This window comes from Dama dama, chromosome 19 (genome assembly GCF_033118175.1).
Source record: "Dama dama isolate Ldn47 chromosome 19, ASM3311817v1, whole genome shotgun sequence".
Lineage (NCBI taxonomy): Eukaryota > Metazoa > Chordata > Mammalia > Artiodactyla > Cervidae > Dama > Dama dama.
In genome coordinates, this window is record NC_083699.1 from 52874144 (window position 1) to 52891789 (window position 17646).

The 17646-nt window shown below is 35.0% G+C and overlaps 1 protein-coding gene across 1 annotated transcript in view; it reads right to left on the reverse strand.

Moving 5' to 3' along the window:
* The window catches only part of STXBP5L (syntaxin binding protein 5L), a 355378-nt gene that overhangs the window by 124864 nt on the left and 212868 nt on the right, over positions 1-17646 (reverse strand). Inside the window, exons 15-18 of the mRNA XM_061167943.1 lie at positions 14740-14780; positions 4894-5111; positions 2996-3165; positions 2176-2301 (exon numbers count right to left, since the gene is read on the reverse strand). Coding sequence (XP_061023926.1) covers positions 2176-2301; positions 2996-3165; positions 4894-5111; positions 14740-14780 — 555 coding nt within the window. The remainder of the gene's footprint in view (positions 1-2175; positions 2302-2995; positions 3166-4893; positions 5112-14739; positions 14781-17646) is intronic.

Sequence of the window (17646 nt, forward strand, 5' to 3'; positions counted from 1 at the left end):
AAGCATATATCCTGGCCATATCAAACAAATAGCATTATAGCTGTCCCACACTACCTTCCTTTCACCCCTCATCCCTGAGCTGTTCCTGCCAGCTTTCCTATCAAAGGATTTTTCAGTCAAGAGCAAACTTCCAGTATCTATATTCACATATGTCTTTTACACACACCCCGAAACCTCTAAGAACACAAGATTGTTTTCAGGTCATTACTCCTTCATCTGGCTTCAAGTTCTCTTGGAGCTCATGAGACTTAGCTTAGGGGCAGACTGGATATATAGAAACAGAGCTATATATATGCATGTGTACTAAGTTGTTTCAATTATGTCTGACTCTTTGCAAACCTATGGACTGTAGCCTGTCAGGCTCCTCTGTCCATGGGATTCTTCAGGCAAGAATACTGGAGTGGGTTGCCATGCCCTTCTCCAGGGGATCTTCCCAACCCAGAGTTTGAACCTGTGTCTTTGTCTTCTGCATTGTCAAGAGGGTTCTTTACCAGTAGCACCACTTGGGAAGCCCAATGCATGTGTGTATATATGTATATAAATGTATTAATTTGATAAAAGATGATTCCAAATTTAGAAGGGAAAGATGAAATATTCAGCAAGTGGTATTGGCATAACTCTTAGTCATCAGGTAAGAAATAAAATAACTCCTATTTCATGTCTCACACCAAAATAAATTCTGGATAAAGGCCTAAATATATTAAAGGAATAAATATATAAGACAGTATTCTTCATGATCTTGAAGTGAGAAAGGCTTTCTAAGAATGACACAAAACCCAGAGCCAGAAAAGAAAAAAACAGAATTATTTAAATATTTTAAAAATTTTTGCTTGAAATAAAAATCCTAATCAAAGTCATAAACAAAACCAAGAAAAATATCTGTAGGTTTCATCACAGAGAAAGCTAACTTCCTTACTACATAAAAATTTTTCACAAATGTACAAAAAAATGATAACTCTGCAAAAAAAAAACAGACAAAGAATATACACAGAAATGTCACTAGAGAAAAATAGATGTTTGGTTTCATTTAAGATACAAGGAAAGTGCTAATATTATAATAAAAAACTTCCTTTTACTTAACAAAATGATGTTTGGTTATACACTGCTGTTAGAAAGGTTGTAAGGAATCAGGTATCCTCAAACACTGCTGAAGGGAGCGGAATTTGATACAATGTCTATGCAGGGTACAAACTAGGAATAAGAATTAATTAGAACTAAATTAGTGCTTAAAGGGAATACAATCCAACTTTCAAAGATAGCATGTCTGATTGAATTATCCTGTCTGAGCTTTCTATACTGCCTATTAGCTTAGTTAGTCAGAAAAATAATACTTTCTGGAGGATGAAAACATCATTTAGAACCTCAAATTATCTCTATAATAGAGATACACACAAATATATAGTAGTATATAATGTTCGAATAAAACAAAACCAAAAGGCAAACCTAAGATATGATGACAATATGTGACCCAAACCCAAGACAAATAATAAGCTAGTTATCAAACACATTTTTTAAAAATTGGAGGATAATTGCTTCACAATGTAGTGTTGGTTTCTGCCATACAGCAACCTGAATCAGCCATAAGTATACATATGTCTCTAACCCCATCCTGCCCCTCTATATTACTACAGAGCACCAGGTTGAGCTCCCTGTCAAACACATATTTAAAGTAACTATATTCAACATGTTCAAGGAAATAGAAGAGTGATAATTTAGGAAGATAACAGAAAACTTTAAAAAGAACCAAGTGGAAGGTCTAGAGCTAAGACAGAACTGAAATTTAACTCCATGGGTGAATCTACCATTAGATTAGATACCACTGAAGAACTGGTGAACTTTTAAAGATAAGTCAGAAGAAAGTATCCAAAATGAAACACAAAGAGTGAAAGGATAAAAAACACAAAACAAATAAAAATGTATGAGTGTGATAATATCTTAATAGCCTCCCAACACTAAAAGTGGAGAGAGATATTATTACAAGTTTGACATCGAGAAAGAACATTTAACCACAATTTATGTTTAAATTACTATTTTCTTATACAATTTCCAACCTAATAAAAATCCAGGCAAGGGTTTCTTTCCACTTTTAGGACTTAAGTATTTTAAAAGAAACATTCAACGTATCAAACATATTAGATAAATTATACAAATTAGAAAGAATGTTTAACTACTTACATTCCATACGCTGAGCTCACAGCAAGGCTAGTGATCTGTTGTGGAGGTTCACCATCCACCCACACCAACTGAATAACAAGTTCTGCTTGATATCCTGGAGGCATCCGCACTGGTCGTGTCTTAACACTAGAAAAACAGAAAAAATAATTGTATCATATACAGTTCAAATACATATGCTCATGCTGATCTTCAGAATTCATAACATTAATATTCCTACAGAAATATACAATACCAGGCACTAAGGACATTATGCAAGTAAACAGTATCTTCTAGCTTTCTCAAAATACACCAAGCCACTTGTCATGTCTTAACCTTTCCTTGAAGTAGCTTTTCAGTCAGTCAAGATATAGAACTTCACTGGACTTCATGAGTTCTTTTTTCTCTTTTGATAGTAGTATTTTAAATTATTTTTATTATTTAATTATTTTTCTTACACAATATTTGTTACATATGGGTAAGTTATAATACATGCCAATAAGAACTATGACCATTAATCTACAACCCAACTTGTGTTCAACATATCAAAACCTGAATTCCTATTCTTGCTCTCTAAATTTGCTCCACCTCACCTGCAGCCTTCTCTATCAAAGCTATATTTTCTTTAGGGTTCTTCAGGGAAAGAAATGTATTAATTAGTAATGAAGAATAAAAATACTGGGCTCTTTTCATAGATAGTCCCCAAAAAGACCAAGGTACCTCTTGGGGGAATGTAGACCACTTGACAACAACTTAATAAAAGAGGATAATTTCATTTGGCAAGTTTCAAAGAATCACACAATTAACATGTAAAGTTGTTTTAAAACTTGGCAGCAACTCTTACTTGAGGCATGGGATACTGTCCTTTGTTACTCCTTCACTAGCCACAGTGTTAGTGCTTCCAGAAAGACTCCTTGAAGGAAGCTGGGATGAAAGATCTGGAAATGGAGGACTTGTTTCTGGTTCTGGGGTAATAATATCTTCAATATCATACTGCAGTCGTACCTCTAATGACTTAAAAAAAGAAAAATCAAGTTTTGATTTAATCTAGGTTGTCACGATAATAATAATGATAATATTAAAATATCTGGCATTTTTTGGTAATTATTATTTGTTCAGATTAACTAGTTCAATTTCAATTCATAGTAAAGATACCCTAAACTGAATTAAATAGTAAATTACATAAAATATTCAATCGCATTCACAAAAAATGTAAAATGTTTTTAATTCTTTAGAATTATTAGAAAAATACCTACCAGTGGAGATAAATTTTCTATATAATAAATATTCCTTAAGATAAAGTATAAATTACAATTCCACATATGATAAAATAAAAGGAGAAATTGGTCTGGTTAGTCCAATGAAATAAACTAAATTGGATGTGTATGTGTATTTACATACACACAACACACAAATTGTTATTTGTACAAAACTTTTTAGCTTTAAAAAAATTCATTCAATCTTGACTTTGAATTAATTCAGTATAATTTTCCAAAATAAATTCCATATTTTGTTTATTAGTTTAGCTCTTATATAATTTCATTAGCTTGGTCAGAATTGCTTAATGAAAAAAACATGATAATTTAAATTGGAAAAAAAGGTGATCCAAAACCCTTTCAAGCTAAGAATATTTAAAAATTACCTTATGACTACATTCAATGCTTCAAAAAATCAATTTTATAACACAAACATTGTCTTTCATTGTAAAAATAAGCATTTTTGACATTGAAAACAATTGCTTACCAAAAATGAAATTATGGAGTAGTGAATACAGCAATATTATCCAAATTATTTTCATAATTATCTTAACACTTAAATCCTCTGGTGGCATTAACAATTATCAAGTGCTTACTACACTTAGATACTCTGCTAATGACTTTACATAATATCACAAAACCCTATGAAAATGGCATTACAATTTATAGTTTATCATTACTTTCTATTTTTCTATTTTATTTACACAGGAAATTATATAAGTGATGAAGCTGGACTATACTACTGACTAATGGGGTCTTGTGACTTGTTTAGTCACACAGGTATTCACTGGTAAAGCTAGGGTTATCTGACTTCAATGCCTGGGATTTAACTACTACTATACTCCAAGAGCAATGTGTAATTTTATTCACTAAGGTAAAAGCAGTTATATTTAGGCCTTTAATAGAAAATCTTTATTTTCTGATAAAATGGAGTGGGTAGAGAAGACCCATTGTACACAGGTGCCTTTATTTAGACTTAACTTATCCTTTAAGAGCATCATTATTTTGAATAATTAAACTATTTCATTATGATTAAAACTTAATATTAGGTAAAGCAGCCCCATAATTATTTCCACCCTATAAAAAAATGTTGCTATTTAAAAGATCATTCAAAGTAATCTTACTGCAGTTGATAGTCATTTATGGCAGTTAACTGACAAAAGGGACAACCTAAAAAATTTAATAAAGATATAGAACAAAGCTTGCATTAATTTGACATTTATACATAAAATAAATCAATGACTGTGTATATAAAACCTATAGGCATAGTCTATCCTATTTAATAATACTAAATTTTGATAGCTGATTTTGTCATTTTAAACCAAATTATTTTTTAATATAGTAACAAAAACAATTAAAAATTCTATGAATTGGATAACTATGTACTGTACTCTTGATGGCTTAAAACCAAGCACTAGTCAAAATCTATGATAATTGTTTCCTTTTAATAACTTGAAGTGTAAAAGTTAATTTTTAAATGACTTACCACTATTTCTGTTGTAATTTCATGTCTGCTGAATTTATAAATTATGACATATGCAGAGACTCCTGATACACAGAATATTCTGCTCTCTGGACACCAGTAGATCATCTGAATGGCATATGGGTCTTCCTCGACAATCTCACATGTTTGTTTTCCTTCTCCTACCTTCTGTTTTTCAAATACTTTTGAAGTTTTTAGCTTGTATAGCATCTGCAAAGTTACTATAAGATATTGAATCATAGTTACTTCTAATTTGCACTTAATTCTTTCATTTGTTGAAGCTTTTTCAATATATCTGTTACATCACAAAAATTAAAATCCAAGTAAACAAAATTAACTACATTTTAACAAGGAATTATTCAGTCATGCTCTCATATCAGTACCGTTTAGCTGGAGGAAGACTATAGGGAAAAAATAAACATGTATTGAACATATACTATATACCAAGGAATGTGCAGGACTTTGTGTGCACTGTCTCATGTGTTCCTCAGAAGAGTCCCGTGAAGTATTTATATCCTTGTTTATTGATAAAACACTTGAGTTCAGAAGTTTATAATGAAATTACTGAATCTACTTCTTTGCCAAGATTGAGAAGTCCTTTTTTTTCAAAAAAAATTTTAATTGAAGGACAATTGCTTTACAGAATTTTGTTGTTTTCTATCAAACCTCAACATGAATCAGCCATAGGTATACATATATCCCCTCCCTTTTGAATTTCCCTCCCATCTCCCTCCCCATCCCACCCCTCTAGGTTGATGCAGAGCCCCTGGCTGAGTTTCCTGAGCCATACAGCAAATTCCCCTTGGCTGTCTATTTTACAGATGGTGATGTAAGTTTCCATGTTACTCTTTCCATACATCTTTTTTCATTGTTTTCCCTTTTGATTGTTGGATGAAAGGTTGATGCTATTCAAGAGTTTATTCCTCTCAACAAATTTTTAGACATTCCTTCATGAGAAATACTTGTAATTTACCAGTTAGAAATATTGGGAATGATCTAGATTATTTTTAGAAGGGCCATTTCTGAGTGGCTCTGTGTTAGGAAACATTCAGTTATAATTTCTAAAAAGTCTGGTCTGTGAATTGTTTTCAGGAATATTTATTTGGAGGAATATTATTTCCATTTTAGAACTGGGTGATAGTTCCACAATTTTAAGATCTCTGATCCTACAAAGAATTCTTGAGAAAATTTCTAAAAATCTGGGAGTTCCTGCCAAATGTGCACAATCTGAAACAATCATGAGAAACATTAGTCAGACTCAAAATGAAAAAGATTCTACAAAAGAACTGGCCTGAACTAAAAATGTCAATGATGAAATACTTAGCCATGCCAGACTAAAGAAAAGTCAAAAGATAGACTACTACAATCCAACAAAAAATCTGAGATTTTATTTTACTAAATGAGATATTACTGGAACAATTGGCTAAAGTGAGTAAGATCTGGAAGTTAGATAGTAGTATTATATTAATATTAAACTCCTGATTTTGATAACTATGATTTCATAACATAAAAGAGTGCCCTTGTTTGTAAGAAATACACACTGAAGTATTTAGGGGGGCATGTACTGTTAAGAACATCATATTTGTAGCTTACTCTCAAATGGTTACAAAAAGCTACGTACATTTATATGTTCATGTGTGTAAGAAAATGGAGGCAAAAGAGAAAGGGTGCAAGCAAGCAAGTGATAGAGTGACAGCATGCATATGGTAGAAGAGTGGGTGAAGGGAACACATGTATACACTGAAATTTGGGTAATCTTGCTGAAGGCTATACACACTTCATAGTACATTTTTGTGATTTTTCTGTAAGCTTGATACGACATGGAAATAATAAAGAATACTACAGACATAATGATTTGACTTTGAGTTAACCAATAGAGATTACCCTTAGTAGGCCCAACAGAATCTGGTGAGCCCTTTAAAAGAGAGACTGAGGCCCTCCCTGAAGTTAGAGACACACGCCTTTGAAGAAACAAATCACATGAGTTTTATTTATTTATTTATTTTTCCCAATTATTTTTATTAGTTGGAGGCTAATTACTTTACACTATTGTAGTGGTTTTTGCCATACATTGACATGAATCAGCCATGGACTTACATGTGTTCCCCATCCTGAACCCCCCTTCCACCTCCCTTCCCATCCCATCCCTCTGGGCCGTCACAGTGCTCCAGCCCCGAGCACTTGTCTCATGCATCCAACCTGGACTGGCGATCTGTTTCACACTTGATAGTATACTTGTTTCGATGCTGTTCTCTCAGATCATCCCACCCTCGCCTTCTCACATAGAGTCCAAAAGTCTGTTTTATTCATCTATGTCTCTTTTTCTGTTTGCATATAGGGTTATCGTTACCATCTTTCTAAATTCCACATGTATGTGTTAGTATACTGTACTGGTGTTTTCCTTTCTGGCTTAATTCACTCTGTATAATGGGCTCCAGTTTCATCCATCTCATTAGAACTGATTCAAATGAATTCTTTTTAATGGCTGAGTAATATTCCATTGTGTATATGTAACATAGCTTTCTTATTCATTCGTCTGCTGATGGGCATCTAGGTTGCTTCCATGTCCTGGCTATTATAAACAGTGCTGTATGAACATTGGGGTACACGTGTCTCTTTTAGATCTGGTTTCCTCAGTGTGTATGACCAGGAGAGGGATTGCTGGGTCATATGGCACTTCTATTTCCAATTTTTTAAGGAATCTGCACACTGTTCTCCATAGTGGCTGTACTAGTTTGCATTCCCACCAACAGTGTAAGAGGGTTCCCTTTTCTTCATGCCCTCTCCAGCATTTATTGCTTGTAGACATTTGGATAGCAGCCACTCTGACTGGCGTGTAATGGTACCTCATTGTGGTTTTGATTTGCATTTCTCTGATAATGAGTGATGTTGAGCATCTTTTCATGTGTTTGTTAGCCATCTGTATGTCTTCTTTGGAGAAATGTCTGTTTAGTTCTTTGGCCCATTTTTTGATTGGGTCATTTATTTTTCTGGAATTGAGCTTCAGGAGTTGCTTGTATATTTTTGAGATTAATCCTTTGTCTGTTTCTTCATTTGCTATTGTTTTCTCCCATTCTGAAGGCTGTCTTTTCACCTTACTTATAGTTTCCTTTGTAGTGCAAAAGCTTTTACGTTTCATTAGGTCCCACTTGTTTATTTTTGCTTTTATTTCCAATATTCTGGGAGGTGGGTCATAGAGGATCCTGCTGTGATTTATGTCGGAGAGTGTTTTGCCTATGTTCTCCTCTAGGAGTTTTATAGTTTCTGGTCTTACATTTAGACCTTTAATCCATTTTGAGTTTATTTTTGTGTATGGTGTTAGAAAGTGTTCTAGTTGCATTCTTTTACAAGTGGTTGACCAGTTTTCCCAGTACCACTTGTTAAAGAGGTTGTCTTTTTTCCATTGTATATTTTTGCCTCCTTTGTTGAAGATAAGGTGTCCATAGGTTCGTGGATTTATCTCTGGGCTTTCTATTTTGTTCCATTGATCTATATTTCTGTCTTTGTGCCAGTACCATACTGTCTTGATGACTGTGGCTTTGTAGTAGAGCCTGAAGTCAGGCAGGTTGATTCCTCCAGTTCCATTCTTCTTTCTCAAGACTGCTTTGGCTATTCGAGGTTTTTTTGTATTTCCATACAAATCGTGAAATTATTTGTTCTAGTTCTGTGAAGAATACCATTGGTAGCTTGATAGGGATTGCACTGAATCTATAGATTGCTTTGGGTAGTATCATCATTTTGACAATATTAATTCTTCCAATCCATGAACACGGTATATGTCTCCATCTGTTTGTGTCCTCTTTGATTTCTTTCATCAGTGTTTTATAGTTTTCTATGTATAGGTCTTCTGTTTCTTTAGATAGATATACTCCTAAGTATTTTATTCTTTCTGTTGCAATGGTGAATGGCATTGTTTCCTTAATTTCTCTTTCTGTTTTCTCATTGTTAGTGTGTAGGAATGCAAGGGATTTCTGTATGTTAATTTTATATCCTGCAACTTTACATATTCATTGATTAGCTCTAGTAATTTTCTGGTAGAGTCTTTAGGGTTTTCTATGTAGAGGATCATGTCTTCTGCAAACAGTGAGAGTTTCACTTCTTCTTTTCCTATCTGGATTCCTTTTACTTCTTTTTCTACTCTGATTGCTGTGGCCAAAACTTCCAACACTATGTTGAATAGTAGTGTGAGAGTGGGCGCCCTTGTCTTGTTCCTGATTTTAAGGGAAATGCTTTCAATTTTTCACCATTGAGGATAATGTTTGCTGTGGGTTTATCATATATAGCTTTTATTATGTTGAGGTATGTTCCTTCTATTACTGCTTTCTGGAGAGTTTTTATCATAAATGGATGTTGAATTTTGTCAAATGCTTTTTCTGCATCTATTGAGATAATCATATGGTTTTTATTTTTCAATTTGTTAATGTGGTGTATTACACTGATTGATTTGCGGATATTAAAGAATCCTTGCATTCCTGGGATAAAGGCCACTTGGTCATGGTGTATGATCTTTTTCAATATGTTGTTGGATTCTGTTTGCTAGAATTTTGTTACGGATTTCTGCATCTATGTTCATCAGTGATATTGGCCTGTAGTTTTCTTTTTTTTTGTGGCATCTTTGTCTGGTTTTGGAATTAGGGTTATGGTGGCCTCATAGAATGAGTTTGGAAGTTTACCTTCTGCAATTTTCTGGAAGAGTTTGAGTAAGATAGGTGTTAGCTCTTCTCTAAATTTTTGGTAGAATTCAGCTATGAAGCCATCTGGTCCTGGGCTTTTGTTTGCTGGAAGGTTTCTGATTACAGTTTCGATTTCCTTGCTTGTGATGGGTCTGTTAAGATCTTCTATTTCTTCCTGGTTCAGTTTTGGAAAGTTATACTTTTCTAAGAATTTGTCCATTTCTTCCAAATTGTTGATTTTATTGGCATAGAGCTGCTGGTAGTAGTCTCTTATGATCCTTTGTATTTCAGTGTTGTCTGTTGTGATCTCTCCATTTTCATTTCTAATTTTGTTGATTTGGTTCTTCTCCCTTTGTTTCTTAATGATTCTTGGTAATGGTTTGTCAATTTTGTTTATTTTTTCAAAAAACCAGCTTTTAGCTTTGTTGATTTTTGCTATGGTCTCTTTAGTTTCTTTTGCATTTATTTCTGCCCTAATTTTTAAGATATCTTTCCTTCTGCTAACCCTGGGGTTCTTCATTTTGTCCTTCTCTAGTTGCTTTATGTGTAGAGTTAGGTTATTTATTTGACTTTTTTCTTGTTTCTTGAGGTAAGCCTGTAATGCTATGAACCTTCCCCTTAGCACTGCTTTTATAGTGTCCCATAGGTTTTGGGTTGTTGTGTTTTCATTTTCATTCATTTCTATGCATATTTTGATTTCTTTTTTGATTTCTTCTATGATTTGTTGGATATTCAGAAGCATGTTGTTTAGCCTCCATATGTTTGAATTTTTAATAGTTTTTTTTTCCCCTGTAATTGAGATCTAATCTTACTGCATTGTGGTCAGAAAAGATGACTGGAATGATTTCAATTTTTTTGAATTTACCAAGGCTAGATTTATGGCCCAGGATGTGATCTTTTCTGGAGAATGTTCTGTGTGCACTTGAGAAAAAGGTGAAATTGATTGTTTTGGACATGAGTTTTAAAATTGCAAGAAGATGAATTCTGCCAACAATTACATGAGCTTGGAAGAGAACTCTGAGCTGCAGACTAGCCAACACCTCAATTTCAGTCTCTTAGACCCAAGCAACAGAGAAGGCAATGTCACCCCACCTCAGTACTCTTGCCTGGAAAATCCCATGGACAGAGGAGCCTGGTAGGCTGCGGTCCATGGGGTCGCTAAGAGTCAGACACGACTGAGCGACTTCACTTTCACTTTTCACTTTCATGCATTGGAGAAGGACATGGCAACCCACTCCGGTATTCTTGCCTGGAGAATCTTAGGGACAGGGGAGCCTGGTGGGCTACCGTCTATGGGGTCGCAGAGTTCAACACGACTGAAGTGACTTAGTAGCAGCAGCAGACCTGAGCAAAGAACCCAAAGAATCTGACCCAGATTCATGACACAGAAACTGTGAAGCAATATATGGGTATTGTTTTAAACTGCTAACTTGTGGTAATTTGCTGTGTTCAGTCAATCAGTCATGTCCAACTCTTTGCGACCCTATGGACTGCAGCACAGCATGCCTCCCTGTCCGTTACCATCTCCTGAAGCTGGCTCAAACTCATGTCCATTGAGTTGGTATGCCATTCAACCATCTCATCCCTCTGTCATCCCCTTCTCCTCCTGCCTTCAATCTTTCCCAGCAACAGGGTCTTTTCTAGTGAGTCAGCTCTTAGAATCAGGTGGCCAAAGTATTGGAGCTTCAGTATCAGTCCTTCCAGTGAATATTAAGGATTGATTTCCTTTAGGACTGACTGATCTCCTTGCTGTCCAATGGACTCTCAAGAGTCTTCTCCAACACCACAGTTCAAAAGCATCAATTTTTTGGCGCTCATACTTCTTATAGTCCCATCTCACATCCACACATAACTACTGGAAAAGCCATAGCTTTGACTAGATGGACCTTTGTCAGAAATGTCTCTGCTGTTTAATATGCTATCTAGTTTTGTCATAGCTTTTCTTCCAAGGAGCAAGTATCTTTTAATTTCATGGCTGTAGTCACCATCTGCAGTGATTTGGGGCCCAAGAAAATAAAGTCTGTCACTGTTTCCATTGTTTCCCCATCTATTTGCCATGAAGCAATGGGACCAGATGCCATGGTCTTGGTTTTTTGAATGCTGAGTTTTAAGTGAGCTTTTTCAATATTCTCTTTCACTTTCATCAAGATGCTCTTTAGTTTCTCTTCATTTTCTCTCATAAGGGTGGTATCATCTGTATATCTGAGGTTATTGATATTTCAATCACAATCTTTATTCTACCTTGTGCTTCATCCAGCCTGGCACTTTGCCTGATGTACTCTGCACATAAGTTAAATAAGCACAGTGACAATATACAGCCTTTAACGTACTCCTTTCCCAATTTGGAACCAATCAGTTGTTGCATGTCCAGTTCTAACTGATGCTTCTTGACCTGTATACAGATTTTTCAGGAGGCAGGTAAGATGGTCTGATATTCCCATCTCTTTTTTTTTTTGTTTGTTTGTGTCATCTTCAATTTTTTCAGTCAGTGTGTTATAGTTTTTATTTTTATTTTTTTTTTACCATTTTTTTTAATTATTATTATTTTTTTTCCAGTGGGTTTTGTCATACATTGATATGAATCAGCCATGGATTTACATGTATTCCCATCTCTTGAAGAATTTTCCACAGTTTGTTGTGATCCACACAGTCAAAGGCTTCAGCATAGTCAATGAGACAGAAGTACATGTTTTTCTACAATTCTCATGCTTTTTCTATGCTCCAACAGATGTTGGCAATTTGATCTCTGGTTCCTCTGCCTTTTCTAAATCCAGCTTAAACATCTGGAAGTTCATGGTTCACTTAGTGCTGAAGCCTGGCTTGGAGAATTTTGAGTATTACTTCGCTAGTGTGTAAAATGAGTGCAATTGTATCATAGTTTGAACATTCTTTCGCATTGCCTTTCTTTGGGATTGGAATGAAAACTGACCTTTTCCAGTCCTGTGGCCACTGCTGAGTTTTCCAAATTTGTTGTCATATTGAGTGCAGCATTTTCACAGCATCATCTTTAGGATTTTAAATAGCTCAGTTGGAATTCTATTATCTCCATCTGCTTTGTCTGTAGTGATGCTTCATAAAGCTTACTTGACTTCTCACTCCAGGATGTCTGGTTCTAGGTGAGTGATCACATCATCATGGTTATCTGGGTCATAAAGATCTTTTTTGTACAGTTCTTCTGTGTATTGTTGCCACCTCTTCTTAATAGCTTCTGCTTCTGTTAGGTCCATGCCATTTTTGTCATTTATTATGCCCATCTTTGCATGAAATGTTCCCTTGGTATCTCTAATTTTCTTGAGGAGATCTCTAGTCTTTGCCATTCTATTGTTTTCCTCTCTTTGCATTGATCACTGAGGAAGGCTTTCTTATCTCTCCTTTCTTACTCAGCAACTGAAGATGAATACAGCTGATCCTTGAATAATGCCGGTTTGAAATGCATGGGTCCACTTATTCTCAGATTATTTTCAGTAGTAAATACTATAGTACTACACAATCTGAGGATGACTGAATCCTCAGATGCTGAATCACAGATACAGAGGAACACTGTAAGTGAGGGCCAACTACAAATTATGCCCCAACTGTAAGTTATGGGTAGAGAGTTGACTATGTAGAGGGTTGGTACAGCCAATCTGACTGACCCCCATGTTATTCAAGGGTCAACAGTACACATATCTATTCAAATTAAATATAACTTCATTTCCTGTACTGGACCCTATCCCACAAAACTGGCACACTGATATTTCTCCAATAACATACACTGATTTGAAGACATGCTGTTATAATGGATTACAGTAAAAATATTAAACATGCTGCAAACTTTTACAATATATGTTCTGAGTATAATAAAATACTTTATTTAGAAGTTAACTTCCTAAAATATTATAATGTATGCTTTCAGGGTGGCATGCATTTAAGTCATTAGGTTTACATTTACTTCTCACATTTAAAAAGATAAGAGTAACTTTGAGGTGGTATGAAATGAGCAAAGATATCACTGTGCAATTAATTGTGTTCATGGAACAAATTCAGATTTACATGAAAAGGTTCATCAAAATAAAAAACTGTCATCCTTTGGAATTTCTCCTTGATCAACTGTTCTTTATTGTGAGATCAGAAAGGGGCCTCAGAATTCATGGTTTTAAATCTTTTCATAATTTTCCTTTGTTGATGTTTTGTTCCACTGCTAAAGGACTCGAGCTTGCAGACTAAGACTGTTATTAATATTCATCTTTCTTCCCCTGCTTTTCTGTTTATCACAGTCTTTCTCAGTTTACTTCTATAGCTTCAGGTATCACTTTAGTGCTGCTTCTTCATTATATACCATTCTTAACTGTTCTTCCTAACTGATGGACATTTTTACTTGAATTTCCTGGTGTTCCAACAAAACTCAAACCTCCAGAACTCTCCTGTATTCTTATTTCTGAAGAGTTATCTCCATCTTGATGATTACTCATCCTCACAAAGTTAGGAGACATTACTCACTTATTCTCTCCTCCTAGTCCTATCAAAATCTTATCTTCCAAAATTCACACTAAATGTTACCCCATTTCTGAATCTACCTGGTTCAAATAAATCTCCCATTTCCAATATCAAATAGAACTTGGGTTGCACTACATTTAGAGTTCTTACCTTATTGTTTGCCCTATAAATTTTCTGAAGGGTATGTATGGGTATAATCAAGTCTTAAATATTGAGCAGATTGCTTTTTGTCCTTAAATTATGTAATTCTCAAGATTTCAAAAGAAAATTTACATTTATCAAATTATTTCTTTTGATTCTCAGGCACTTGGTAGACAAGCAGCAAAGGAAAATAAAGACTAGTAGGACAAAAGCACTTTTCCAAGACCATAGAGTGAAGAAGTGAAGGAAATTCCTTGAGCAGAGTTACTTTGACATATGAATAATTTGGTACATTTTTTCAACGTACCTTACCTCTTATAATAGGTTGCTAATAAAGCGTGATTTCAGTTCTGCCTATATCATAGAAAAAAAGTACAATAGAAATAATACTTTAAACTGATTTAGTATTACAGGAAATACATTTTGGTAACACAATGATACGTGTATGCTAAATATGTATCTAAAATGTTAACTGTCCAAACTAAAAAGTGGTAAATGGCTATGAGTAAATACCAACCAAGTTTTTTTTCTACAATAGAAGGAAAAATGTAAAACTTACTTGCAGATGCATCCCAAAACTTGATTGATCCATCTGCATGCCTAGATAAGAAATAAATTAGCATTAAGTATGGTCAATTAAAAAATCATAATTGTTCGAACTGTATAAAAACTTGAATTACTATTAGTGACCCCAAAGACTGTAGCCCACCAGGCTCCTCTGTCCATGGGATTCTCCAGGCAAGAATACTGGAGTAGATAGCCTATCCTTTCTCCAGGGAATCTTCTCCACCCAGGGATCACATTCAGGTCTCCTGCACTGCATGCAGACTCTACCACTGAGCCACAGAGTACAGAATACTTCCCAACACATTTCATGAGGTCAGGTTTATACTGACACCAAAGCCAGGAAAAAACATGGCAAGAAAAGAAAATGTGACAGACTAATATCCCTTGAGCATAGATGTAAGGAAAAAAACTGTCAACAAAATATTAGCAAATCTAATTTAAAAAGCATAAGGATAATAATCATAAAACTAGTGTGGTTTATCCCAGAAATGTGATGCCAGTTAAACATTCTTAAAAATCAATCACCAAAAAAAAAAAAAAAATCAATCACCATATATATTTCATTACACTGTCAAATTGAAAAAGAAAAACCATTATCATCTCAATAAACAAAGAAAAAGCACCTGAATTTAAAGTGATTCACCACCACTACAGTGTTTCAGGATTCTGTTTTTGTCTATGTATTTACTTTTACCAGAGAGCTTTATATTTTCATATGCTTTCATTTTGTTGTCTAGTGTTCATTCATTTCAACTCAAAGGACTCCCTTTAGCAATCCTTGTGAGGCAAGTATACTGCTAATAAATGTTTTTGTTTATCTTAGTGAAAGTGAAAGTCGCTCAGTTGTGTCAGACTCTTCATGACCCCATAGACTATACAGTCCATGGAATTCTCCAGGCCAGAATACTGGAGTGGGTAGCCTTTCCCTTCTCCAGGGTAGCTTCCTGACCCAGGAATCGAACTAGGATCTCCTGCATTGCAGGTGGATTCTTTACCAACTGAGCTATCAGGGAAGCCCTTTGTTTATCTTGGAAGGCCTTTATTTCTCCTTCATTTTTGAAGTACAATTTCCCAGATACAGTGTTCATAGCTGGTTTTTCTTTTATTCTTAATGCACTTTAAATATATCATCCTACTCCCCTCAAGCCTATAATATTTCCGCTGAGAAATCCAATGATAATCTCATGTAAGTTTTCATACACATAATGAGTAGCTTTTCTGTTGCTGCTTTTAAGACTGTTTCTTTGACTTTGATAATTTGTTTATAATGTGTCTCAGTGTTGTCCTCCTTGGGTTATCCTCACTGGAGTATTCTGATACATATCCAATGAATATGGAAGTCCATTTACTTCCTCAGATTTGAGAAGTTTTTAGCCAACATTTCTTCAAATAATTCCTCTGTCCCATTCTTTTAACTTTTATCCCTCTCACTCAGTATTTCTTATATCTTCAAATTTGCCGGTTCTTTCTTCTGATTAAATCTGCTGTTGATCCCCTCCAGTAAAATCTTCAATTCAGTCATTGTATCATTTCACTTAAAAATTTATTTCTGGTTCTTTTTAATAGTTTCTATCTCTCTGTTAATATTTTAATTTCACTCATGCATCACTTTCCTTATTTTGTTTACTTGTCTGCCTGTGTTCTCTGGTCATGCACTGAGTTTCTTTAAGACAATTATTTTGAATTGTCATGTAATCACAGATATCAAATTCTTTAGGGTCAGTTTCTAGACATGTATCTTGTTCCTTTGATTGGGCTGTGTTTGCCTATTTTTTTTAATGTGCCTTGTTATTTTATGTTGTGAATTTAGCATTTGAAAATACAGCCACGACTGGCTTTATACAGGGAAAGACCTTCACCAAGCTTTTTGGGGTCTCTCAAACCTTCAGTGGGGATGCATCTTCTCTGGGATTGTGTGTATAATTTCCCAACTATAGAGGTTTGCTGGTTTCTTTTTTCAGGAGCTTGCACATTCTTGCTCCATCCATTATGTCTGTAGTACTGCAAGTATCTTGGCATTTCAACAAGCCATTGAGCTCTCTCTCGTTTTCTGTGGATACCCGGACATCCAGATTCCATCAGTATTCTGATTGAGGGGAAATAAAAACTAGTCTCTTTGGAAGTCCCTTGGAAAGCAAGAACATTGGATGCACAGTCTAGTCCATAACTTCCTTCTTATTCAATTCTTCCTTGAACATGAGCTGTGCCAATTTGTGGGGGGAGCTGACACAGCTGAAATAAAATGATTGTTTTCACCCATTTCAGAGTGGTTATTCCTGGCTTTGAGCTCCTCTGGGATACTATGATTTTCTAACTGGTTTCTACAGTTTTCCTAAAGGGTTTTAGACCATATATTGTTGTTAAATCTGTGTACCTGTGGGAGGACAAGGTCTGGGGTTACTTATTTTGACATCTTGCTGATGTCACTCTCCACTGACTCTTTTATGAAGTATTTTTCTGTCCTTTTTCTCTTAACCTGGTGATACTATTATATTGGAAGTGAGTGTATTGTTAATGGCATGCAGTTTGGTTATATTTTTTAATCCACTCTGCCAATCAGTGCATTTGAACTAATGTATTTAGACCATTTACATTTAAGCCTTAAAATTTCAATAATAACACTTTTTTTCCTCTTCTATTGTCACTGTATTTTTCACCATCTTTCCTATGGGCTATTTGAATTATTTTAGTACATCCATTTTTTTTTTTTTTTTATTAGTTGGAGGCTAATTACTTCACAACATTTCAGTGGGTTTTGTCATATATTGATATGAATCAGCCATGGATTTACACGTATTCCCCATCCCGATCCCCGCTCCCACCTCCCTCTCCACCCGACTCCTCTGGGTCTTCCCAGTACACCAGGCCCGAGCACTTGTCTCATGCATCCCACCTGGGC